We start from the raw sequence: 19,939 nt of genomic DNA, 5'->3' as shown, positions 1-19,939 counted from the left end.
TTATAGGATATCTGTTAGAGGGAAAAGATTTATAAGCCATTTATAGGATATCTGTTAGAGGGAACAGAAAGCCAGAGATTTTTGAAGAGAAGTCAGTTTACTATTCCTTTGAAAAGCTTTGAATAAGCCTAATTCTTTGATTTAATTCTTAAGACATACCGTAACCCAAACAGGCACCAAATCCACTTTGTTTAAGATGAAAATAAGTTGTTTATGTTTCTTTTCTGATTTGAGATATTTCTCGATTTGGTAGCATCTCGTTCCGAGCGGATCTCTCGCATCCAAAACTTGCACAACAACATCTGAAGAATCGATAACCTAAAAAAAAAAAATAAAATAAAAATAAAAAATCAATATGAATCAGAAAAGCGAAAGTTTTTATTTTGATGCAAAATTTCAAAGAAATTTTCAAAAAGTTTCTTCACAAATAAATTTTTTTTTAGAAAATCTGAAATGAACAATGTAAGTTTCTATCAGTTTTCTATTTCACTCAAGATTCGTTTCTTAGTTTTCTACAAAATTTTCCACAAAGTTATAACGACGAATACAGAAAATTAACTAAAGCAAATTTTCAAGGACATTCTGAGAAGCTAAAATGTCACCAAAATAGCACTCTTTTTTTATCCACCAAAAATTATAATGAATACTTATATGAAACGCTGGTGATACCATGGAAATTTTACCTATCCTCTACAAAAAGTTAAGTTAAAGATACATTTCATATACTGACGTGTTGGATGGCTTTAAAAAATTGACTTCCTAATAATCTCTAACAGGTCTTCATCCCTCTTTTCCTCAGATGCATCTTTTAACAAATATCTAAAATTAGATTAATTTGTTTTCTCATAAAATTCAAGAAAATTTGCAATTAATTGTAATGTCGTAGTAATGAACACATCAAAAAATTACAAAAAAATGATAAGGTAGAAAATTGTGACGCTATCGCTTGGGCGGAGCTCCGGTGTCTTATCAGTGTGGCTAGCATCATGAGATTCCAACCCTAGGCCAAGTGAGGGGAGACTGCGCCACCCTATTAATTGCTGTAATTAATGGAAGTATTACAATATTTCTAATATGGACCCTGATTACATTACCTATTCATCCACTAATATATATCGGGATGGATATATATATATATATATATATATATTTATTTATTTATTAATATAAACGAATTCACATAGTTGCGACACTGAACATGCCAATCTTTCGGATAAATGGTCAGTTAAAATTAGAGGTCTTCATCAGGCGACTTAATAAATGGTTGCTTTTCACAGAAGAAACCAGTCCTTTATTAAGTCACCTGACGAAGACCTCTGGTTTTAACCGACCATTTATCCAAAACATTAGCATGTCCAGTGTTGTAACTATGTAAATTTGTTTACATTAATAAAAATATATCTTGCTCTTCTTTTATTGAGCACTCTTAATAACCTCGTTAAATTCATTAGGTATCACTCTTGAATACCTTTAACCTGGTGTGTGTGTGTGTGTGTATATATATATATATAATCTATAAGATATATATATATATATATATATATATATATATATATACACATTACTTGTATATGGTCAAGTGATAGATTAAATGGAAAAAACAATGGTTGTTTAGACTAGGGCCGATTCTCTGATCAACGAGAATGACCAAATTTGCTGTAATTCTCGATGAGTCAGGATCAGTGACTGAGTGATCCTGGGTCATTAACAGGTCGTGAGAATCACAAGTGTCCTTGAAGTTTAGTTAATATTCAAGAAGTCGAGAGCAAATGGTTGACCAATTGTCTCACAGCAAAGAATTGTATGACAAGTTTTAATTGGTTGACAAGAAGGATCACGTGACCCCTAGATATAAAACAAGGCCACACATCTGAGTTTTTCAGTAGTTTTGGGGAGAGAGTTTTTGAAATCAGTTTTGAGTTGCCGAATGGCATAGATACAGCAGATCAATCCAAGGATGGTTTGTCGAAGAAATCTTCAAGACTCTGTAGATTTGAGAAGCCTCCTGGACACTAGGGATTCAGATGCCCAAGAAGAGAAGAAAAGGGACAAAGGTTAGCCTCTACTCGAAAACTCGTAATCCAGATGGATATTACAAAATAAATCAAGAAAATTTATTTCATTCAACACAGTCACAGAACGGCAAAAAAAGAAAGAAACTAGTTAAAATTAAGCCGATCCAAAGTTAATATGAGCGAAGATTGAATACCCCCGCCTTTCTTATAGAAAGAACAACATTTGCTGTATTCCATGTAGTTATGTTTACAAAAGAGAGCGCAAAATAGTTTGTTAATTTTATTATTTCTCCTGTTACGTTTTTTTTTTTCTTGTTATTTTTTCTTTTTCTTTCAATGAGCAGAGACTCTTTTATTGTGTTGTCATTGTTCTGAATATATAACCAAAAAAAACAAAACAAAGACTAGTGTAAATTGTTTTTTGCTTGTTTTTTTTCTGTTTGCTCCTGTTTGGGAATGATTGCTGACAACATTTGACAGCAGATGTCACATCAACCGATTGGTTGACGATCTCTTTTGGTTAATGATACCACCACCCAGCACACAAAAGCAAATTGCCCAGAGTTGCCCGGTTGTGTACATTGGATCCATTAAACTTAGCAAACATGTGATCGCAAGAACTTTGTAACTTACCAAACTTGACATTTGACACGGCCTAACAACAGAGAGGTTGTGGCTTGAATAAGTTACACCTGGTTCCGAGACCTAGGATTTTGCATACTAGATTGGAACCAAGACTTGTAGCTGGTGACATGTTATAATTAGCGCCACAACCACGATTTGACTCTGACTAGTGACGCTGTCGTTTTATAAAATTAATTATTAATGAAAATAGTTTTCGAAGACAATTAGTGAAAAGTGGGTTTTGCTAAGAATAAAAAATATGGAGCTTGAATCGTAACAAGGGAGGTAATAATTTTCTGAAAACAAACTCTTAGGCTAATTTAGCAAAACTTAATTTTCGCTAATTGTTTTCAAAAACTATTTTTCATTAATAATTAATTTTCTACCTTTTTATTGTTTTTCGTAATTTTTGGATATGTTCATTACTGCGACCTGACAAGTAGCTATCATTGGTTTTACTTGGAATTCAATATTTTCGCTATTAAGCACAAAAAAAAAAAAAAAAAAAAAAAAGCGTACTGTCACTGGACTGCGCATAAGTTTTTTGAAAGTGTGTGCATATCGCAGTACTTAGAAAAACTATCGACAGTTAAAACTATTTTAGACACAGGTTTATTGATAATTGAAAAAGGTAAACTGACCCTGCTTAAAATGTCAGGATATTTAAAAAGATAGAAAAATGATTAGCAGTGGGAATTTGCTGGGTTGGTTGGTTGGTTTTTTTTGTTTTACGGCATATCAACCCTTTTCGGGTTATTTAATGCCGAATCCAAAGATTTTGAAGAAAGTTCTTTTTAATAGAATATACTTGTTGTTTTCACGTCAGTTTCTATTTAACCCATAGTTGGGACCCTAACAGGTACTACCACTCCGGGTCAGAGTGGACCTGGGAGCAATGGTAATTAAAGGGTGGTTCCACACTCCCCAAAGCCCACAAGCTGGGGCCTCACCAGTGGATATAGTTTAAGGTCATATCCAGGACCCCCATTGAGGGACTTTTACCCTCTGCAGGGGGGGGGGGGGGGCAGTCGGCATATTCTAATGCCCCACCGACAGGGCCGGAATTTGCTGGGAAAATCTCCTAAGAAATAAAGTCTCGTAAAGGGAGATAAGACAGAATAAAAAAAGAGACTATTGAAAAAATGGTTTCTTAATGAAGCAGTGATTAAAGGATCGGGCATTTTTTGTTATAATAGCGAAAATCGAAACATTGAATTTCAAATAAAATCAAATGCTATCTACTTAATTGTAATGTTGCAGCAATGAACATATCCAAAAATTACGAAAAACGATAGAGTATAAAATTAATTATTAATGAAAATAGTTTTTGAAGACAGTTAATTAAAAAAAGTTGAGTTTTGCTATAAAAAAAAAAGAAAAAACACAAACTTCGAATCATAACAAAGGAATTTATTATTTTCTGAAATCTTAGGCCAGTTGAACAAAACTCACTTTTCGCTAATTGCCTTCAAAAACTGTTTTTCATTAATAATTAATTTTCTACCTTATCGTTTTTCGTAATTTTTGGATATGTTCATTACTGTGACGTGAAAATTAAGTAGATACTATTGGTTCTACTTGAAATTCAATATTTCGAAATTCATTATCATAATGAAGAATCGCCAATGATCGTTTGAAAAATCAATTAAAAAAATTTTTCTGTCAATTCACAACAGTTAAAATTGTTGTTAGAGTTTGTGTTCCTTGACAGAAGCGTTGGTTGAGTTTGAACGAGATAAATACGTATTAGATATGTTTGAAGCCAAAACAACACATTATTACAAAATGGTACTTGTACAGTTTAGTCAACACATTAAAAAATGAAAATATCGAAAAAAGTTTAAATTGTACGTATCCGTTATAGAACGAATTTCTCCAAAAAAAAAATAATTCATCAAATAGTTTTTTTTTACAGCGGAAAAACACGTTTTTATGAGAGTACATTGAAGGCGGCCATATTGGATTAAAGAAAAAAATTTGTTTGAATTTTATAAATGACAAAGGGAGATAACTCCAGTTAAAGCGCTGACACCCCTCCCCATCTCTAAATACTAGCTTTTCTTCCTAAAAATCGAACATTTTGCTCGGTATCATAAATTGTTTTTCGCTGTAAAAAAAAACAAAAAAAAACTACTTGATGAAATTAAGTGAATTTTTTTTTTCAGAGAAATTTGTCCCATAACGGATACATATAATTTAAACTTTTTCAATATTTTCATTTTTTAATGTCTTGACTAAACTGTACAAGTAACTACAAAATAAACAGATATTTATTTTGTTTAAAATTTATATTGAAATTTATATTGAAATAAACAGATATTTATTTTGTTTAAAATTTATATTGAAACAAAATAAATGTCTGTTTATTTTGTAATAATGCGTTGTTTTGGCTTCAAACGTATCTAATACATATTTATTTTAATTAATATTGTATTTTTAATGACGATAAAATATGTGATTGACTTTATAGAGTTTACTCCAGACATGTTTCGATTGACCAACTTTTAGGTATGTTTATTAGTGCGACATGACAATTAAGTCGATATGATTGGTTTAACTTGAAAGTCAATATTTCGATTTTTGTTATTATAATAAAGAAGCACCACAATAAACAAACAACGTCACTGGAATGTACGGTTTTTTAAAGTGTGTACATATCACAGTAGTTAAATACACTATCGATAAGTAAAACTATTTTAGACAAATTGTATTTCAAATGATGATGTAAAAAATAAAATGTTATGTGACTGACTTTATAGAGTTCATTCCAGACACGTTTCGATTGACCAGCTTTGAAAACCATCTCGATCGCTTCATCTCTCATTCCATCAGATTCCACGACAAGATCGGAATCGTTTTGAGGATTGTATTTACGCTCCTGTTCTTCAGCCTGGTTATATAATGCCTGCGGAAGAGAAAACAAAAACATCATACAAAACTTTAGAAAAATAAAACGTAAAAAAAAAAAAAACACTTTTTTTTTAATAAAGGAGTCACCACTTATCAAGGCCCAGAGGCCACTCAAGGATAAGGGTTAATAAGCATACAGTAGATAACGGGACAATGTCGTAATAATTGTTAGTAGCGGAAATTTGGTAAATTGGATTACTTAAGGAGAACGGCTCATCAAGAACTTGTTCATGTTGGACTTGAAGACGGCCATATTATAGTCAGCCGGAAAGCAGGCAAAAGGAAGAGAGTTCCGCAGGTGTGCAGTTCTAAAAAAGAAACTTTGTTCATGAAATCTACGTTCAGGTTTAGGCACAGATAAAGAGTGGGGGAAATTATTGGTAGTGTTTTCAACTAGAGGAGTGTATCTCGTGAAATTGGCGATGGGGGGGGGCGACCATAGATTGAAGCTCAGACGAGCTTAAATATCTTTTCTATATTAACAAAATTGTGTAAGGACTTCTCATGTCTGTGTATACGCGTTTCTCGTTGCCACGTAACTTACACATTTTTCTTATTTACAATTAACTGCTTTATATTCCCAACAAATAAAGTGGATGCTATGACTGGAGACTAAAATTTTTAAATCTTCTACCAACCGAGCGATTTAAACTTTTCTATAAACAGAACTTAAAACATTACGTTAACAAAATAATTATATCTTTGGTGCAACGTGATAGATTCATGATTTACGTCATGCTTCAAAACATGAATTCAAACATAAGTGATAAAAAATAAAAAAAATGGGTAAACATTATCAATCGTATTGAAAATTAGGCACTTGTACAGTTTAGTCAACACATTAAAAAATGAAAATATCGAAAAAAAAAAAGGTTATATTGTACGTATCCGTTTTGGACTGAAGATCTCTGTAAAAAAATTTCATTTAATTTTATCGAGTAGTTTTCTTTTTACAGCGGAAAAACACGTTCTTATGAGAGCGTGTTGAAGTCAGCCATTGTGAAAATTTGCTGAAGTTGAACAACATGCCACAGGGAGATAACTCAATGTAAAGCGCCGACACTCCCTTCCCATCTTTAATTCTAGCTTTTCTTCCTAAAAATCGAACCTTTTGCTCGGTATCATAACAAATAGTTTTTTCGCTGTAAAAAAAAAAAAAAAAAAAAAAACTACTTGATGAAATTAAGTGAAATTTTTTTCCGGAGAACTTTGTTTCATAACGGATACGTGAAATATAACCTTTTTTTCGATATTTTCATTTTTTAATGTCTTGACTAAACTGTACAAGTACTGAAAATTATTTTAATAGTTGAAAACAATTTATTTTGTGGTAATTATAATTGCTTTTTAATTAATACTTATGAAATAATAAGAGAAGCATTCCAATTAAACCGTACATTAAGTGAAAAAATATGTCACCATTTTATTTCATTAACAACACATCACGAATATATTATAGTGTCGAAATGTTGCACATATTTAGTGTTTTGTTTTTACAATTTTTAGAACATGGATTTTATCAAGTTTTGTATTCAAATTCTTCATTTCTATTTTCTGTCTTGAAATGATAAAATTTTACCATAAAGATGTCCTATACATCTCCTCTAACGTTGAAAACAATCTACTTAGAAAAAAACTGATAAAAATAACATTTCGTAAAAAGAGTTCAATATATTTGTAAGAAAATCAGTTAGTGATGAAGTTACTAACAACATACCATTTGTACAATCAGTCATGGACGAGCAGAATGTACATAAGGATTATAGATTTATCATGAGAAATATCTAATCAGATTGAATCAAGCGTTAAAAACTGTTATGTAGTAGGTCGAACACAAGAAAGTATTTCTAAGTTATTTATCTGTCGAACTATCTATTTATCTATGTGTATTATCGATATATCTCTCTATCTAGCTATCTATCTATTTCAGTATCTATCCATCTCGATCTATCTATCTAACTGGAGAGATAAACAAGAAATGAACATGAAGAATGTTGATAAAAAACTGTCAAAATATGACCAAGCTAGATCATGGACAAGTTTACCGGAAGCATCTGCTCAGCTGCAGGATATACATGTGAGTCACATGGATCAGGTTAGCTGGAGATCATAGGAGTTGGAATTTGGACGTTGAGCAGAGCGGACGGTTTAACAGGTCGCTTCCCCCCCCCTATTCACCGGGGAGGGGGCTGACGTGTCTTAGAATGGAGACCTAGAATTAACCACATAAGTAAAGAATCGTCACAGTCGTCGTGTGTAATCTATATAATTGTCATTATCGTCTCTGTTCTGAGTTCCCTGTTAAATGTGACCCCCCCCTGCTACACAACAAAACAATTCAATATTTAAAATGATCCTTTGCTTGCGACTGGTAATAGGGCCAATTAATTCTACTTTTATAAATAGAGATTAAAACATTACCTTGACTACTATTAGTTCTATAACAATTTAGTTCAACTGATAATTTAATAAGCAAATGATCCATAATAATTAAATTTAACATTCAAAAATATAAGGATTTGATTCCAAAACAAAAGTGAAAATAAAAAGATTTCTGGGCAACACCGAGCAGTTACAGCTAGTTATTGCATCACAATTAATAACGATAATATATTAATTGTAAGACTAGAAAATTTTGTACATTAAATAAATTTTTTCATATTAATGATATAAATCAGCAAATTCAAGAGCCCCCCCCCCATCCTCTTGATATGTGTTGCGTAAATTTGAATTTGTAAATTTAACAAGTCAAAAAACAATGCAGGATTTTTTTTTTTCAATATTCATTTAAAAACAAACTCATTTCGACAATATAATGCCATCATCAGGTAATCTTAAGCAGTAATTTTTTTATTTTAAATGTTCCAATCAAGTAGATTGCGTGACTCATGTGAAATAAAATCAACAGTAAGTTCTCTACAGTGCAATGTAGACTACAACGTATTGTGAACTAAATCACTGTGGGGGAAGATTGAAAAATGGCCAATTTTACCAATTTTGATGACAATAAAATATGGGAGGGTGGAACATTTGTTGATCATCATTCATTTCTGGGCAATGTTGGGTCTCCCTGGTAGTTTTAAAATAGACTACTACATATGATCCATTGCATCAGTATATGTTATAGCTAGCTATGGAATAGGAAGTATATATAATTAATGTATAAATGTGCAAAAATTGAATGCAGGCGTGCACAAAAACAAACATGGTGACTCGTGAAAACAATACAGATTACATTGGATAATAAAGGTCTTCATTGCCCTTAGATTAAATGAAAAATCCTTTATATAAGAGGGGTGTCATCTGTGAAAAGAAAAAATACAAGAGAGTGTGCATTGTACAGATCCACCTTAGTTTTTTGTGTGTTTACGCCCTCAAAAATATCAGAAAATAATAATTGATGAAGTAATATTTAACAGCAAGACCTTTTCAAAGCAAATCCACTTCATTCCACAGAAATGATTGTCACTTAGGATGTTGGCAATCTTCATACGGTCCCTTTCGTAAGCATCTGGTGTCTTTCTAGAATTCTGACTAGAAAAATATTGGGGCGAACCAACGCCAACAGTAAAATCTTCAGATTCATACAATATAATAATGATTCTATTTCATAATTTCCTACATTAAATCCGTCATAACTGACTCTCTAAAGCAGGTAAGACTTATAGGAAGTGTAACTTTTACTCCCATACACAAAAAAAATTTACAACCGTCACTATCATACACCAGGACTGTTTGTGATCAGATGGATGCTTCATTACAACCAACTTTAATTATAATTTTTTTTTTTTACATAAGAGTCACTACTCATCAAGGCCTGGAGGCCACTCAAGGATAGGGTTTATGAGTGTACAGTAGTCAATGGAATAATATTGTAGTAATCGTGAGTAATGGAGATTTGATAAATTGGATTACTTGAGGGGGCGGTTCATCAAGAATTTGTTTATGTTAGACATGAAGACAACCAAGTTGTAGTCAGCTGGGAAGCAGGCAAACGGAACAGAGTTCCACAGGCGTGCAGTTCTAAGAAAGAAGCTTTGCTCATGGAATCTACGTTTTGATTTAGGCACAGATAAAGAGTGGGGAAAATTATTGACAGTGGTTTCAGCTGGACGGGTGTTTTTTGTGAAAGATTGGCAAGGTGGGGGGGCAAAGATTGGAGCTCAGACGAGCACTTGCCATGGAGATAACAAAGACAGGCTCGCAATATTGCTGTGGGAAAGAGGTTGCAGGGAAGAGAAAAGAGCATCCTCCACTAAGCTACAAAATCTATTTTGAACTCTGTCAAGGCAGGATAAGCTACTGCTAGCAGCTCTTGCCCAGATGTGGTAACAGTACTCCATCCTTGGACGTACTTGGCTTTTATATAGATAGAGAATTACATCAGCAGCGAGATATCTACTGGAATGAATATAATGAGTAACACACACTAATCATTATTTCCTTCTATTATATAAAGAGCAAACGTCTGTGTGTATGTATGTATGTGTATTTGTTTGTATGTCTAACTAAAACTTTCAAAATCCACATAAGAATAATTCCAGTACTTTCGTAAAGGACAGGGACTCTGACGCATAATATGTGAAATTTAGAACAAGATATTCATTTTTTTCTACCTTAACGACCACAGAATCTGATGGGGAGTCACGTAAAATCATCTCTTTCTAAACGATTTAAAACATCTGCTTATGTGTGAACCATTCACCTCTCAGATATGTTAAGTACATAAATTTGCAACGCCATCGTATGACTATTGCTGTAGCCGAATGGGTTAGAGAGTTATCTCATAACTATTGGTTTTTGTGTTTGACTTGTTTTGCCAGACATTTTGTTTTTTTATTTTTAACATATTTTTGAAAGCGTTATTTCTGTAAGCTTTTTCATTTAAACAGGGTCAAAAGATTTTTTTTAATATTTTTTTTTTTTGTATTATTTACTTGCCATTTTTTTTTTTTATCGGCAATTAATTAAATTAAAACAAAAATCATTTTTCTTATTTTGAATTCTTTTATTGACGTTTTATTTAACTGAAGGTTGATTTAAAGATCAGATTGCGATTAAATGCATGTAAATTACTTACGTAAATCAAATATTTTCTGCATAATACTTTTTTTCTCGCTACTATGACTCCTATTTTTTTTTTTTTTTTTTTTTTTACAAAGAAATAACCACTTATCACGGCCCAGAGGCCACTCGAGGATAAGGGTTAATGAGTGTACAGTGGTCAAGGGAAATATGTCGTAGTCATCTTTAGTAATGAAAATTTGGTAAATTGGGTTACTTAAGGGGATAACTCATCAAGAATTTGTTTATGTTGGACTTGAAGACAGCCATTCTGAATTCGTAGTAGTAGGCCGTCATCAGTGCATTTTTTTTTTTTTTTTCAAATTGATAAATCGTTGCACAGTAAAAAATAATTAAATTAAAACTAAAATCCTTGAGCAAGTGTAATAAAACACAACTTCATTTTCCTTTTTATATGACTCGGGTAACGTTAATTGGATTCCTATCGACAAACGACTGAGAAATTCTGATAAACATTTTATAGGAGTCGTTCCTTTTTATTGAGTTCTGCTATTTTTATCGACGATAAATGTGAATGAGGAGAGAGTACCAATGTTGATCACGGATTGTTCAGTTAATCGCCAAAAAAAATCTTGAAATATTTTCTTTAAATTCTAAGTTTCATTCTACAGAAAAAGACGTTCATGCCTAGCATGAAAGCAAGGAAGTTTTACTTACCTGTAGGTCAGAAGCTTTGATGTTTGGTCTTTTGCGTTGGGATTTTGGACCAAAGGTCAATTTATAACTTTCCGTGTCCAACAAATGCGGCCGAGCAAACTACAAATTGAGATAGAAAAGTAAAAAGGAGTACAATTTAAGAGTTTTGAAGAAGAAAATGTTAGCATTTATTTCAAATATTGCATGTTATATGGTTGTGTTGGGACTAGAGTTGGCACCACCATAGTCTCTAGTATGATTTTTTTTTTTTCATTTATTAAGCCATGATCGTAAAATCATTACCAACAGACAGCGGCTACTAAGCTAATTAGAGTGGGTTGGTTGGTTGTTTTACGGCATATCAACCCTTTTCGGGTTATTTAATGCCGAATCCAAAGATTTTGAAGAAAAATTTTTAAATAGAATATATTTGTTGTTTTCAAGTCGCTTTCTATTCAACCCATAGTTGGAACCCTAACAGGTACTACCACTCCGGGTCAGAGTAGACCTGGGAGCAATGGTAATTAAAGGGTGGCTCCACACTCCCCAAAGCCCACAAGCTGGGGCCTCACCACTGGATATAGTTTAAGGTCATATCCAGGACCCCCATTGAGGGACTTTTACCCTCTGCAGGGGGGGGCAGTCGGCGTATTCTAATGCCCCACCGACAGGGCCGAAAATTAAGCTGAATAAATAAATTTGGAGAACTGACTTCAGTAATTATTATATGACAGACAGGATAAATAAGAGTAGGCAAAGGCCTGATTTGTTCATCTGTGAAAAATTGAAGGAAATTTAAATTAACTTTTTGTTTAAAAAAAAAAATAAAATAAATAAAAATAATTGTCTCGTTATTTCTTTCAAGAAAAAGTTCATTTAAATTTCCTTCAATTTTTCACAGATGAACAAATCAGGCCTTTGCATACTCGCGCACGAAATATGTAAATCATTCTGATAGATGATAAAACTACCACTCCGGGTCAGAGTAGACCTGGGAGCAATGGTAATTAAAGGGTGGCTCCACACTCCCCAAAGCCCACAAGCTGGGGCCTCACCACTGGATATAGTTTAAGCTAATAAGAGAAGACATAAAACGTAGGAACATCACGATAGTTAACCAATACAGAACTTCGAAAATGTGACAGTGATACATGTTCATTCATACAATTCTGTAATGCATAGATCTCAACGTTTCTCCAACAATTCAATGTCTTTTTGTAGAACGATTTGTCTATGATCTCAAAATGCGGCAAGTTTCCAATATCACTTTTTCATCAGTGAAGCCAAAACTCTTTTCTGAAGCATTCTTTTGAGGTTTGCAAACATCTAGTTGTTGCTGTTGGTGTTTTTTTTTTTTTTTTGGGGGGGGGGGGGTCAGATCTGGAGAATAAGATGGGTGCAAAAAAAATGTAGATTCCATGAGCAAAGCTTCTTTATTAGAACTACACGCCTATGGAAACTGTCTTCCGTTTTTCTGCTTTCCAGCTGATTACAATATGGTTGTCTTCAAGTCTAACATAAACAAATTTTTTATGAGCCGTTCCATATAAGTTAACTAATTTACCGAATTTCCATTATTAACGATTACTATATTGTCCAATTTCTACTGTACACTCTTTAACCCTTATCCTCGAGTGGCCTCAAGGCCTTGATAAGTGGTGATACCCATGTAAAAAAAAAAAAAAAAAAGAAAAAAAAAAAAAAGCAATTCAAAATGCAATTTATCTTGTTTTGCCATTTTTCTTCTTTTTTTTTTTACCAGGGAGTCACCACTTATCAAGGTCTGAAGGCCACTCGAGGATAAGAGTTTCACCGAGATAACATAACAGTGTAGTGGTCGTTAGTGGTGAAAATTGGGTAGAATTTGATCATTTTAGGGGGCAGCTCAACAAGAACTTGTTTAAATTGGACTTTAAGACAGCCACGCTGTAGTTAGTTGGAAAGCAGACCTATGATACAGAGTTCCACAGGTGAGCAGTTCTAGGAAAACAGTTTTGTTCATGGAATTTATGTTTAGATTTAGGCAGAGATAGAGAGTATGGGAAATTGTTGATAGTGGTTGTAGCCAGATAAGTGTTTTTTTTTGAATATGGGAAATTGTTTATAGTTCTTGTAGATAAACAAGACTTGTGATTTTATTTATTTGCGGACTATTATCCTCATTTTTTTTATAGTTGTTGTTGTTTTCATCTTCAGTAATTACTGCCTTCCATAATTGTCGTATCACCACATTTTGGCCAACTAATCCTCTGTTGATACAGTTGAAGATTCAGCATTCCTAACCTGTTGCGATAATGAAATGAAAGCCAGTGGAATAGTTGGATGAAATGTTGTTAAAAACAACAACTATTAAAAGATGAGGATAATAGTCCACAAAGAAAGAAATAATAAAGAAAAGTAAACAAACAAACAAATAAGTAAACAAATAAATAAACAAACAAATAAAATAAATAAAAAATAAACAAACACGTAAATAAACAAATAAATAAAAACAAATAACAAAAAAATAAAAACAAATAAACAAACAAATAAAAACAAATAAATAAACAAACAAATAAACAAAGAAACAAATAAACAAATAAATATACAAACAAATAAATAAACAAATAAATAAACAAATAAATAAAAACAAATAAACAAAGAAACAAATAAATAAAGAAACAAATAAATAAAAAATAAACAAACACGTAAATAAACAAATAAATAAAAACAAATAAAAACAAATAAATAAACAAACAAATAAACAAAGAAACAAATAAACAAATAAATATACAAACAAATAAATAAACAAATAAATAAACAAATAAATAAAAACAAATAAACAAAGAAACAAATAAATAAAAAATAAATAAAAAATATACAAATTATTCATCCCAAAAAGAATTTCAATAATTAAATAATATAAGACTTGTGATAAAGTGCACTTGGTAGAAAAGCAATTTTTTCTTCATCCAAACGCATCAATAAAACTAAATAATATTCACGGGTGATCGTTCTTCCTTTTTTTAAAGTAATTGATGCATCCAAAAATACAGCAGCCACTTATCAAGGCCCAGAGGCCACTCGAGGATAAGGGTTAATGGGTATACATTAGGCATTGTGATTTTAGCGTAGTAAACATTAGTGGGTTCAGTAAGAACTTGTTCACATTGGACTTGAAGACAATCAGATTGTAGTCAGCTGGAAAGCAGGCAAATGGAATAAAGTTCCACAGGCGAGCAGTTCTAAGAAAGAAGCCCTGTTCACGGAATCTACGTTTAGGTGTAGGCACAGATAAAGAGTGTGGGAAATTGTTGATAGTGGTTCTGGCTAGATGAGTGTTTTTCGTGAAAGTCTAGCGAGGGGGGACCATAGATTGCAGTTCAGACTAGCACCTGCCATGAAAATAACGATAAAGCAGGGACACGCTCGCTATGTCTCTTCTGTGAGAAAGAAGTTGCAGGGAAAAGAAAAGGGCATCCCCCACTAAGCTATGAAGTCTATTTTGAACTCTGTCAAGACAGGATAAGTTGCTTCTAGCAGCTCCTGCCTAGATGTGGCAACAGTACTAAATCGTTGGCCGAACCTGACATTTATATAGGTAGAGAATTGCATCAGGAGTGAGATATTTACTGGAGCGGTAGAAGGATCTCACCATTTTTTCAGCAACTTTGGCAATGGATTTGATATACGTGTTCTATTTCAGATCGGGAGTAAAGGTCAAGCCCAGAAGCTTGTCAAAACATGAGGCCTCCCCAAGACATTCATTCAAAACAAAGGCAGATTTACTTATATTCCTCTTAGTCTGTCTCACTTTTTCTCAGAAATCTCTTGAAATAAAATTGACGCTGGACATCCACCCCCTTTTTTTTTTTTACTTACTTTTTAGTGTATATAATTTCAACTATAATTGAAAGTTTAAGTTCTTGAATGCTTTTTTTTCGCTATTCCTTTTTTAGACTTTAGTTTACAAATATTAAAATTCATCCAATAATATTCAATTTGTACAAAAAAAAAAAAAAGAAACCATTAACATAAGATTGATGAACTTACTCGGGCAGCTTCGTTTAGCAGTGAAATTGGTAACTTTGTTTGTCTCATCACCATTTTGTACGGATCTTTTTTCACTTTCTCCATTTCATCTTGAAATGTCTGCAAGGCGGTCTGTGTGACGACACGTGTGTTGCCTGGAATAGCGAATGAGAAACAAATTAAGAACGGACGTTCTTAAGATGCATTCATTTAATCAATTGAAAAAATATTAACTTTGAAATAAGTCACGTTTATTACTAAAGTAATTTTGAAAACGTAAGCATCACAGACAGAGCCTCTTATATAGATCCAAGGACACACCTAAACTCAAAATTGAATTAGTATTTCAAAGTTAATATTTTTCTGTTAATACAAAATTGGTCGGACGAAAAATATATCAATATCCAAGGTAAAACCTAATGTAATCCCTGGAAGCCATTTGTTCACAACAGAGAAATTAGTAATGCGTGTGCGGAAGGGCTTTTGGAATAAACACCCCTAACCTCCCCATGTTAAGAACGGCTTTTAGAATAAACACCCCAACTTCCCATGTTATAAACGACTTTCGGAATAAACACCCCCAATGTCCGCATCTTAAGAATGACTTTCGAAATAAACACCCCAACTTCTCCATGTTAAAAACGGCTTTCAAAATAAACACGCCTTATCTTCTCATATTATTAATGGCTTTCTGAGTATACACTCCCAACTTTCCCATGTTAAGAATAGCTTCCGTATTAAACACCCCCAACCTCCACATGTTAAGAATGGCTTTAGGAATAAATACCCCCAACCTCCTCATGTTAAGAATGGTTTTCAGATAAACACCCCAACCTCTCCATATTAAGAATGGCTTTCGGAATAAACACCTCCAATCTCCCCATGTTAAGAACGGTTTTCAGAATACTCCCATTCCAAATTTATCAAGTCTTCATGCCCTCATTATTAGTGACTCTAGAGTAGTACCTTTCTAAGATGATCAGAACGTGTTATCCTCAATTGGTCTCCATGCATTCCAGCATTATTTAATGCATAACCTTACCATTTTAAATGGCCGTCAGGGTGTGACCATCGACAATGGTAAAGTGAAAGGGTTGAATGGACTATGCACACGCATTTTATATGTATTCATATTTTTGTGTGAATTTTTCATTTTTTTCTTTTCTTGTTTTTTTTTTATTTACTTACCTCGGAGCAGGTTTTATTAAATTCTTGTAAATAATTTTTAATGCACGTGCGAAATGGCATCACGGTAAGAAAAAAGAAAAACTATAAAAAGGAGGAACGATCATGTTAGAGATGTGAGTGACGTTACAGCCGTAACGAGAAGTCACACGTGGTGGGAGAATGAGGAAATAAACATTGTTGTTGCAAAACAGAAAAGCGATTTGAGTTAATACTTGTCTTCGGTTCCTTGCGACATACTCTGCTACAACATGCTAGCTCCTAGATTACGCTATAGTGAATGGGCATCAGGGTGTGACCATCGACAAATGGATGCTTAGGCAGAGAGAACATCACAGCTTCATGGAAGACCATTCTTCCTAACAATAAGGTGCAATACTGGTAAAGCTTATTAGTGTTTATTGTTTAAGCATCATCACCTGGCTCTAGATCAGCAGGATGTCTGCAAGCAAGACAAGAGGGCAGGTGGCATAAACCAAACAGGTCAGGAATCTATAGCTGAAAATCACAGCCACTGAAGTAGAGTTGGAAAGACATTCTTCAAGAGGAGTTAGCAGACAGATTAGCAGTGGAGGGGTAGAATGAAGTATAGATTAGCAGTGAGCTGCAACAGAACTCTCACAACCAGGCACCAGCTACACCTGAATACAATACACCAGCTACACCGGAATACAATACACCACCTACACCTGCATACAATACACCATCTACACCTGCATACAATACACCACCTACACCTACATACAATACACCACCTACACCTGAATACAATACACCATCTACACCTACATACAATACACCATCTACACCTACATACAATACACCACCTACACCTGAATACAATACACCACCTACACCTGAATACAATACACCATCTACACCTGAATACAATACATCATCTACACCTGAATACAATACATCATCTACACCTGAATACAATACACCACCTACACCTGAATACAATACACCACCTACACCTGCATACAATACACCACCTACACCTGCATACAATACACCACCTACACCTGCATACAATACACCATCTACACCTGAATACAATACACCACCTACACCTGAATACAATACACCACCTACACCTGAATACAATACACCACCTACACCTGAATACAATACACCACCTACACCTGAATACAATACACCACCTACACCTGAATACAATACACCACCTACACCTGAATACAATACACCATCTACACCTGAATACAATACACAGTCACAGCAGACACTGTAATTCATTAGCAGACTAATCTAAAGTGTAGAACTCGATTATTTCCTAAAACAATCGAATGCCAGCAATTAGCAGGAGTAATAGCCCATGATAACTCAGCCGATATCTAAAGGATGCTAAATTTAGCAAATTTGTTGCAATTTTATCAAACGCATTTTCAATTATAATAATTAATATAGTGTTAGCACAGAACAGAACTGTACAAGCATACAGGTCAGCCACTATTTGATATGCAACATAAAGCCATAACATCAGAACCGTGAAAAATATTGGAATCGCCCCATCACTAGGTATTAGTAAGAGAGATGGTACAGTCTTGACATATCGATAACCACTGCACCTCCATACACATACAGAATTTTTTTAAAAACAAAACAAACACTTACCAAACCATTTTCTGTTAGGCTCAACTCTTGCGACAGTACCTGACGGAAGCCACGACTGGAATGGAGCAGGACGAGTAATTTTACCTTTACTATCTCTGAAAATTGGGTTAACAAAAAAAAAAAAAAAAAGAAAAGAAAATTAATAAAACAAATTTCAGAATTTCTGCTTGGATGAGAATTGATAATTTGTATTATTCGAACTACTATTCTCATATTGCATTGTTCTCACGTTTTGGCTCACCTTTTTTTTTTTTTTAACGTGCATCTTTTTGAACGAGAATCATTAAAACCGTACATATGGATCCATAGTACAATGGATAAAAGCATTGAGTATAATCACTTCAGTGAGTATATATATCAGTTAAAAATATATGTGGGCATGTTACCTCGTAAACAGGAAGTATTATAGAAAAAGGGTCCCGACGTAAACCATCAGATTATCCAAATCAATAGTTGGGCCCAATTCTCATACAAACAGTAAAGTTAAGCTTGACCAGTTAAAGTTAATTCAACTTATACAATAGATGCAGTCTTTTAACATCTGTTTATGTATATGTGATATCAGAGTCGAAAGGTTAACTAATTTGCATGTTGATTTTGAAAAAGTAAAAGCTATTTTATTTTTAATTTAAAGAATTTTTTTTTAAAAATTCAATGACATTTTTTTTTTTAATTCAATGACAATTTTTTTTTTAAATTCAATGACAATTTTTTTTTTAAATTCAATGACAATTTTTGTTTTAAATTCAATGACAATTTTTGTTTTAAATTCAATGAAATTTTTTGTTTTAAATTCAATGAAATTTTTTGTTTTAAATTCAATGAAATTTTTTGTTTTAAATTCAATGAAATTTTTTTTTAATTCAATGACATTTTTTTTTTAAAATTCAATGACATTTTTTTTTTTTAATTCAATGACATTTTTTTTTTTTAATTCAATGACCCTTTTTTAAATTTAATGACTTTTTTTTTTATTCAATTTTTTTTTACATAAAAATTAAATAAAATTATGTTTGTCATAACATGGCCTCATCAATGAAGATACCGGCTCCAGGAGGCATGAATGTATGCAACTGTTCCCTCCCCTTGCAGAGAACTGAAAGGGCCTACACATTACAGGGTTAATTATACAAATTATAAACAAATCTTGAATCATCAAGTCTTACCTTTTTGCTTTATAGTTTCTGTACATCTGGAGACGTTTGATTGTAGCACGGTCTCTCATATTTTGACCCCCTTTGCCGTCCGATTTGGGTCGATCTGAAAAATACAAAAGAAAAATAAAATTTAATTCAAAAAGAAAAAAAAAATTTTTTTAATTAAATAAAAAGGGAATTTTATGTTGAAAACAAATATTGTTAAATGTGTATTTTGCATCTCTGATGAATAATAAAAGAAGAATGCAGAAACGTTAGTTATGTAAAGTTTTGCACCAGAAAAAAAAACAATGGCAGATATAGAATGATAGAGAAAGATAAAAATAGAGAAAGGTGATTGTTATTAATTTATGACAATTTGTTTTTGTTGTTAAATTTTAATTGTTTTTAAAATCCTTTTGGTTTACCGACGTTACAAAAACCAAAAACATTTCATTTGTATCATTTGGACTATCATCTTGTTTCGTGTCAATTTGCTTATTTATTTCGGTCAATTTGCACTGGTTGTCCAACGCATACACAAAGTTCCATTCATATAATAGTAGATTATCAGTATTTTTGTTTAATTTTCGATTTTTTAGTGATTATTCACTTTTCAAATGACAGTTATTAGTTGTAGAACCCACTCCATTACAACTAATAACTGGCACCAAATGTAATATTTAATTGAACTGTATATTT

At 32.9% G+C, this 19,939-nt stretch overlaps 1 protein-coding gene across 1 annotated transcript in view; it reads right to left on the bottom strand.

The window, feature by feature from the left end:
- The window catches only part of LOC145296956 (uncharacterized), a 57,511-nt gene that overhangs the window by 28,097 nt on the left and 9,475 nt on the right, over positions 1-19,939 (bottom strand). The window contains exons 2-7 of the mRNA XM_080143179.1: positions 19,268-19,361; positions 18,102-18,196; positions 15,303-15,436; positions 11,292-11,390; positions 5,392-5,544; positions 160-318 (exon numbers count right to left, since the gene is read on the bottom strand). Coding sequence (XP_079999305.1) covers positions 160-318; positions 5,392-5,544; positions 11,292-11,390; positions 15,303-15,436; positions 18,102-18,196; positions 19,268-19,361 — 734 coding nt within the window. The remainder of the gene's footprint in view (positions 1-159; positions 319-5,391; positions 5,545-11,291; positions 11,391-15,302; positions 15,437-18,101; positions 18,197-19,267; positions 19,362-19,939) is intronic.

Source organism: Euprymna scolopes, chromosome 17 (genome assembly GCF_053919585.1).
Source record: "Euprymna scolopes isolate OS-2025 chromosome 17, ASM5391958v1, whole genome shotgun sequence".
NCBI lineage: Eukaryota > Metazoa > Mollusca > Cephalopoda > Sepiida > Sepiolidae > Euprymna > Euprymna scolopes.
The sequence above is the reverse complement of the archived record's forward strand: the minus strand, read 5'-3'. Positions and strand labels throughout refer to the sequence as shown.